General features: G+C 38.2%; 1 protein-coding gene across 1 annotated transcript; it reads right to left on the bottom strand.

Moving 5' to 3' along the window:
* Positions 1-466: 466 nt before the first annotated feature.
* Positions 467-8,326, bottom strand: VMA21 (vacuolar ATPase assembly factor VMA21). The gene is made up of 3 exons (XM_072429713.1): positions 8,211-8,326; positions 4,786-4,895; positions 467-3,286 (listed from the first exon to the last, which is right to left on the bottom strand). Exons 1-3 carry the CDS (start codon positions 8,318-8,320, stop codon positions 3,144-3,146), a joined length of 363 nt encoding a protein of 120 aa, XP_072285814.1. The 5' UTR covers positions 8,321-8,326; the 3' UTR covers positions 467-3,143.
* Between the last annotated feature and the right edge of the window lie 330 nt (positions 8,327-8,656).

The following is an 8,656-nucleotide window of genomic DNA, read 5'->3' as shown; positions in this document are numbered from 1 at the left end:
CAGGGCTGGAGAGAATACACTTCCATCAGTGAAGCTGGGTGATCCAGCAAACCTGGAATGGATCTGGTCCAGGATTGAAAACATTTGCTAACAAATAGCTTGACATTTTTTGGAAATCCATTACAGGTTTGCTGGATTACCCAGCTTCACTAATGAAAGTGTGTTCTCTCCAGCCTTGAAGAACTTTAATAAATCAGGGCCCATGTCTCTGTGTATATCTGGCAATGACTCTCAGTCATTATCCCTTGGATAACAGATAAGTATCCAGGACACATCTGTAAAAAAAAGAGTTGAGTTGTCACATATCACTCACTGTGACATTCTGCTCCACAAATTGTTTCTTTCTGAAGCTTTAACTTTCAGATATAAAAACCATCAACACATTTTTGCATACATATCAGTGATTTCTGCCAGGCTGTAGTTTGCCTCTGGTACTCTTCCACATGGGACAAAGAAAAGAAAGTAGTTGATAGCTGAATGTTGTTTATTTATGAACAATTCAAGGACTCTAGAATCATAATTATTGTTTCCAAAGCTAACTTACATATCACAAACACAATAAAGTTAAATCATCAAAGTTACCCCTTGCTTAGCAGTTTTACATATTTAAAAAGAACTTTGGACCAAAGAATATGCAATAAATACGCTATGAATAAATATTTCTGCCCTTTGCTCAGGGCGAACTGTTTGGCAGAAATCTAACATTGTCTAAAAACTTGATTCAAAAGCACAAACATCTTGTGCATGGCCCCAACCTTTCTGATTTGGCTGTGGACAGTAACCATTACACCAGTGTTATTCTCTCCATGTATGGCCTTGATTTGGGGGAAGACACATTTTAAGACAGTTCATGGCAGAAACAAAAAAATTAGAACATGCCAATTATTTTGGAAAATAACTTTAAAAATAACTTTTGCAGACATCATAAACCAGAATACAAGGGGAAGTTGTTCCTCAATAAGCAGCAAAAATGTTAATTTCATTTTTCATTTATTTGATAAAAGTTTTTTTTTTTTTTTTTTTAACAAAGCTGTTCTTCTGTTTAACAACAACAATTTGGTATTTGTCAAATCTGTTTAATGCTGAATTTGCACTGTTTTGGAACATTAAGGTGGAATTAAACCTTACAATACTCACCTGCAACCATCCTGTCACAGGACACCACCATCTTCTTCTTGCGATCTCTGGCCATCTTGGCTTGGCTGGGATGACATAACTAGTTATTCAATCCTGGCAAAGGCAGTTGATGAGCGATCAGGAAGGAAAGAACGAATATTGCAGAAGGGACATTGCCTGTTCCCTTCTGCAATATAAGCCTGCATGATCTAATTTTTTTTTAAATGTGGAAACTTTAGTTTCTGCTTTACCTGCAATCCGCTAAAAGTAACACTGGGATGTGTGAATTAGCCCACTAATTTTGAGTAAGCATCCCAATGCACTTCAAATAGTGCATGTACTTTTCATGTAATGCAGCAAACCACAATGCACAGTAGTGTGTTTCCACACTTTTTGAAGTGCAGGTGTGCTGGTCTGATGTGTTAGGGTGGTATTAAGAATTAATCACACTACAGGACACCAATGTGCATGTTGAGTGTAGCAACAACACAACAGTGAGAATCCAGCCTTGGTTTTTTTTGGATTTTCCAGTACTTCTGAAAAAACAGCCGTACTGTAAGCTCAGATTTAATACCCCCCTATACATCCTTAAACGTATGGAATGTTTGTAACCAGTTATATACTGCAATGTTTGGTCTTGGATAAATTGCCTGCCGTTTTTTAGATGAATAGTCATTCTTTAAATTATTTTTTGCCATGGATACATGATACACTGCTTTTCCACTTATTATTACATGTTATTTTTAATCTTGAAGCACAAAGTTTACATATTATTTGTACCATTTTTTGCTGGAAATGAGACAACTTTAGGAAATACCTCAACATACTAACCTACTAGTAATAGTACCCTAAATTTACACAAAAAATAAAATCTTTGAATAATTGTGTGTTACCCACTACATTCTACCCTCATACATTACCTCTGTACCAGGCTTATATGAAACATGACCAACATTCAATATGCAATTGCTATAGATTGCTACATTGTACTGCCTTAAACAAACATTGCTATGTAGCCAATATTTTAAACAAATTATGGACATCAGTCTATTGTAAGAAGCATTTATGTGTTGTGTGACAAAAAAAAAGACTTCAAAAATATTTAAAAGTTTACAACCAAAAATAACGTTGATTTTAGCAACATGTCACCAAATAATGAAGCCTAATACAGTAAATGTATAACAGACACAGGTTCCTGCAAGTACAACAAGGTGTCACATGGGCTGAGATACTGGACCATGGGGACGCCAATGGTAAAGTGTAATGAAACATTGACAAATATAGTGTACATTAAATGAAAAATGCTAATTTCTCTAACAAAGTACTTACAGTCCTAATGTTGCTAGGTACCAATAGTTGGTAGTTGATGACGCCGTACAAAACTATGTCCAAAGCTGGAGAAAAGTCTGAAGGCTGGGCAAAGTAAAAGCAGAAATACCCATAATGTGTCACCAATGAAAGACTATCACAGCTGTTTTTTCCTTATTAGAAAGCTTCATCAAAGACACATTAGGTTGCAAATTCTGGTACCCATTCAGTCGTAAGAGAGCTTTAAATTATCCCAATCAAACAGTGTAGTAAATTTCATGTTTGTAATCACGCTACAACTAATATTTGGAAAAACATCAGCTAAAACTAAAGGAGGAGGGAGTCCTAATACGTACTAAGATTGTAATAACTGCCCCATGGTATCTAAAAAAAAAAAAAAAAAAAAAAAAAAAAAAAAAAAAAAAAACTACAGTGCAACAAAACTGTAAACAAAAGAAAAAAAATCACATTTAATTTAAAATGATCTGTTTGATATGGTTGGAGGAGCATAGTTGAAGTAAAAAAAAAGAAAGGTATTTGAAATGCGTATTGCATGGCTTTCCAATGTTTCCAAGGAAATTGCAGCTTTTTTTTTTTTATCCCTTATATTGTAACGTTTAAGCGCTTACAAACCAAAAACCCATTCATCATTTCAGATTTACACAGGAAGTACTTCTCAGTACACCCAAAGTCACTTTACTGAGCTGTAGCAGCAGAGCTCAATCTTGCTTTCCTTCACGCCACTGTCTGGAGCCTTCATTCCATGCCACGTATACAAACAAGGCCAAAATCGCATGCACAGCAACAACAGCCACTATTGCGGCATAGAAATAGCTATCACTGTTAGACATACCGTATGCACCTATAAAAAAAAAAAATAAGATGATAGCATATATAATAAAATAGGCATTTGGTTATAATTACATGACTTTACCCTTTACCCCCTAGTTTCACACCATATATATATAAATTTACAGTAGACTCCGGACTATCTGGCCAAATGTGGCGGAAGGGCAGCTCAGATAACAAAAAGGACGGATAGTCTGGAGTTCTAATAATACATTATTATACTCACCTCAACACACAGGGCAGCGCTCCGCACGCCGCACCTGCGGACATCCGACACAGAAAAAGTGGAGCCGGAGAAGTGACAAGCAGGCAGCAGGGACGTCTCAACCACAGCAGACGCCCGCCTGCAACCTAGAGCCCCCTAGGGAAATTTTTTTTTTTAACTAGACCGGATAGAACGAAGGCCGGATGGTTGCGAGAGGCTACTGTATTTTTTTAAATATTTTTTATTTGCCTTTCCTGACCTCTACTAAAAAAGAAATTTCCCTGGATTCCAAGCTGCATACACAATTAGACTAAAATACTTTGGGTTCCTGACCTAGGACAAGTATGCAAATGAGGAATTTTAAATAACTTTTCTAATTTGCATACCTGTTAGAAGTTGGTAAGAAATTTCAGAAGTCAGTAAGCATAACAGTCACAACTTGCAAAGATGGTAACCCATGAGAGCCCTTATGTTTATCTCACATTTTTAAACATGGTATGTTGGAAAGAAGGAAAATCAATGTCTATTAAAACTTCAGGAGAGTCATTTGTGTTTCAAATTTTCCCTCACCAGACACTACAGCTCACAGGAAGAGGGTTTCAGCAACAAAACAAACGCTCTCAATCTAGTAAGCAGTCGAAAAGACTAGGTGCTGACTGACAAGCTTTGGAATAATCAGTGATAATGGTGATAGCTTAGAGCCGAACAGCTTTTTTTTATCCTTGCATGATTGGCAACTATGCACTTCAGTTAGAAGCAGTGGAATATTGTGGACCTTATTTGCAAAACTACCAGATATAAGAGAAATATAAAAAAAAGATGTAAGACTTTAAAGAGGGACCACCAAAGTGAAAACTAATAGCAGTTGAACATGGATTGACAATTTGTAAATTAGAAACTTTGAAACTATTTAGCCAAAACCTCCTTATTTAAATTGTGGCATTCACTGATGTTCTAATAACGAATTTGTTGTTAATGTTTTTTCTGATCTGTATGGTTACCTTGATATAAGTGTAATTGCTTGAAAACCTTTCAAGAGACATTTGAAAAACATACATAACAATTTAACAGGTGATTAGAGAACCACAGAACAAAAATCCCAACTTCTTTGTTAAGGTCACAAATGTGGGATGACAGCACCAGTCAACCAATCACAATTATTAGATGAAATTAGCACGACTGGCTAATCTCTTACCTAGTTTCTTTGATGCCTGTTCAAAAATTAATAAAGTCAGCATTATTACATTGACATGAAAGAACACCCTGAAGAAGTCCCCTTATAAACTGATTTTAATGAACATACTGACCTTCAAATACATAAACCTTGGAGGTGAAGTAAAGACCAATCGGAACCATGATCATTAACATGGTAAAAAAGAGTAAAGTCTTCAAGGTGGAAAGTAAGGAGCCTTCATTTCTGCAAAAGAAATAACAAGCTGGATTGTTATTGCAAAAAATATTTAGGAAAATATAAAATAAAACAAACCGATATCTGACTGAACAAGTGACCTGGAACAAGTATGCTTAAGTTGTGTCTTCACTTATATGTGTGAATATATACATAGCACAGGGTCTCCATGGGGTTTCTCTTTAAAGATCAACATGCAAGGACCATATGATGTTATGTGCTGAAGTGCTACCATAAATATTACTTTTAAGGTGAAGTCTGTACTCACACAGTGTTCAAACCAGAATTTTTTTTAAGATGGGTGGGTAGAAATTGTAGGAGGGTGGCTGCCCTTATATAGTGACCAAAATAATCAGCAACCACCTAAAAACAGCCATGTGGTTACTAAAATGTGCTGGGTGTGCACCCAGCTCAATGGGGCTGGGAAGAACACAGAGACATTCCTCGTAGGTATTTAAAGTCCTTACAATCAAAGCACAGCTGCCTATTGATAAAACCTTAGTGAGGGACACTTACCAATTCTGTCACACAGAAAGCAGTGTTAAACATAAGACATATTGTGTGCCAGATTTACTACATGCCTACAGGTTGATTAAAGCGGACCTAAGCTTGAAATTTTTTTTTTTTTTTAAAGGGTTGCATAAAAATAAAAGAAAAAGAAAGGTGAATCACCACCCCTTTCTGTTTAATTTCCACAGATTGCTCAAGGATCTCCTAGCAAGCTCTAGAGCAGAGGTAGGCAAACTCCGGCCTTTACGCCTTTAGCTATTGTTGGGTCTGGTCTAATTGATATCAACTGATATCATCGAGTTCCGGCACAGTAACCCCAAGTACTATGCCTAAGGAGCAGAAGCAACGCGCAGCTACCAACCTCCAGAAGGTTGACCTTGAACGTCGTGTCTTAAACCCTAAAAGGACTGATGAATTATTCTTCGTCCAACGCGGCAACAAAGCCTGGGGTTTAGTGTGCAACGACACCAAGAGCACTTTTAAGCGGTTGAATCACAAGGGGCATTTCGATGCCAAGCACGTGCACACATACAGGGACTTTCATTGACTTCTAACGTCAGCTGCCACATGCTCAGTTTCCAATGTTGTTAGCTCGTGGCAAGTGTGTGATCGCAATGTTTGGCAGCACTTATTTGTGTGACCAGCTGTTCTCCAAGATGAAGTTTTGTAAGAATAAGCTGCACTCTCAGCTCACTGACAATTACCTTAATGACATTATGTTGCTGAACTCCTTATCAATAGAACCTGATATTGTATCTGTCTCTAAGAACATGCAAAATCATGTTTCCCATTGATCGTACTGTATTCTTAAATAAAAAACCTTGTTTCTTCTGGCCTAGTGTGCCTTCTTGACCTCCTGAAATGGCCTAGAAAAAGTTTGCCAACCCCTGCTCTAGAGAAACACTGCTATATAATATTCCCATTCCTTCCTCTAATGTCATACAGAAATGAGACTCTAACTAACTGAATAAGCTATGGGATGTTTCCTGGACCAGTCAGATTTTCTATCACTGCAACCAATCATTAAAAGTTCTTCTAGTTCTACACTATTAGCTGCAATTGTGTATGTTGGTGACAGGACCTCTTTAGGCAATGAGGCCAGACAGCAAGAATTTTTTTAAGTCGATTTTACCCATAGCATTTTATATTGTTTTGTTTACAGAGAGCTTTCCCCTATTGTAAGTGAATTACCAGTAAAGGTCCACCTGAAAATGTGAGAAATAACCAGCCCCTGCTGAACACATTCCAGTTTCTGCGAGATTCACCAAGCAGGCTGTTTACAGCACAATACCATGAAAACAGAGCTTCAATGCCATGTGTAATGTATAAACACAGCAATAGGGGAAAAAGTGAACAGGAACCCTCTGAATGGCATTCCAGATCATTTAACCACTTCAGGACTAAATCATTGCTTCATATTTTGAGTATAAGTTAAGGTGACAAGCGTCTTTGGAAAGATTTTCACTTACTTTGCTCAAATATTATTTACCAATTTAAAACAATCAGTAGGTCCAGGTGCCATAGAAAAATAAAACACATTCTCTGCCTTTTCCGACAATAAAATTCTAAAATTATACGCATAAAACATGAAATCGAGTCTCCCCATTTAAAGCTGACCTAATCTCAAATTTTTACTTTACAAATGAGGGTAGACAACTCTTTTATATAAAGTAAAAATATTTCAGGCATCCAGGGCACTGAATGGACATTATCCTACACTGAGGGGAAAGATGCATGTGCAGTGAGATCAGCTCTCTTTTTCCTGTTACAGCAGCTTTGTCACCTGATCGCACGCCTGCGCACCAGGTGACATAGCCAGAAGAAGAAAGAAGATGGCGGCACCCAGCTTTTCCCCCACGCCGGGTCTAAGAAGAATTCCTGGAGAGCGCTGGACCTGATCAAAGAAAGATCCAGAGCGATCGAGGGATCTGCGGAATTAAAGGTATGATTGATTGATTGTGGTTTTTTAATTGTTTACTTTAGTTGTGCTTTAACAAATTAAATTTCAATCGCAAAAAGTTGCTATAGTATGCTATGGCACCAACCTATAATGCAGCGCTGTACATTAAATAGAATAGTCTTCACCTATTGCTGAAGACTCATAATGTTTGATTTCTGCTCAATTTCTGTTCTAGTGACAACAGTCTCTAAAGGGGTAAAACCACAGCGGGGACACAGACAGGAATAAAAGCCAGACACAGGTTCTAGCCCATCCCTACTTTACCCAAAACAGAAAGTAATATTGTTACCATTTCCATTTTCGTTCTATACCAAAAAATGTTTTGTTAATTGGAAGCAGTATTGCTGTAACATACGTAGATTGTAAGCTCTTCGGGGCAGGGTCCTCTCCTCCTCCTCCTGTGTCTGTCATGTGAAGCCCCTATTTAATGTACAGCACTGCGTAATATGTTGGCGCTATATAAATCCTGTTTATTATTAATAGGTCAGATCTGCATGCTGGACAGCCATTGAAGTATCCAGCACTTCCTCTATTCACCCTCATTGCACATACATTGCAATCAGTGAATGAGCAGCAAGTATGTCAGCTAGACACGTGTGACAAACCTGAAATATGCTGCTGTTAGAGGACATGGTGGTGTCTGCTACACAGTCCAGTCCTAGTGGTTGAATATTTATCAGGCAGGTTGCCTACACATTCTGTTCTGACACACAATTCCCATTATGGAGACAGAGTGGGGGAGGGAGCTGTCTCTGCACTGTAATACGAGTCATACAAGGGACATTCTCCACACACACACTGCCATTACTCCCCTGTCTGTATTATAACCCCCATGGTAATGCGGCTCTACTCACTGCCTGAAGTCCGGCTGAGGATAGTTCTCTGCATTCAGAGCTGCTTTGTCTAATCTCTCCATATTGCCAGGGCCTACTGACACCTTCACTTCCGGGCTGCACGACGTCATGTGATCCTTGTCATGTGACTAAAGGACACGCGCCAGGTAGTGGGCGGGGTTTGTGCGGCACACAAGCTGTGTACAGTGCAGGCTGTGAGGTTGTGGCATCCGCTAGTATGGGACTGGCTTACCATTGTAACTGCACTTACAATTCTGTTGCTCAATAAATAATTAAAACTGTAAGAAAAATTGAAGCAGAAGGTAAAGTCCCAGCCACTAGTGATGTCATTACAGTTTATTTGCTGACTGACAATGCCTTGTACTCACTGACTCTGTGTTAAAGCGATTACACTCCAAATGATATTTATAAACTATATACAGCCTCCATGCAGTTATTCAGCTAAT

This window comes from Pyxicephalus adspersus, chromosome Z, assembly GCF_032062135.1.
Source record: "Pyxicephalus adspersus chromosome Z, UCB_Pads_2.0, whole genome shotgun sequence".
Classification (NCBI taxonomy): Eukaryota; Metazoa; Chordata; class Amphibia; order Anura; family Pyxicephalidae; genus Pyxicephalus; species Pyxicephalus adspersus.
Note: the sequence above shows the minus strand (reverse complement) of the source record. Positions and strands in the feature narration are given on the sequence as shown.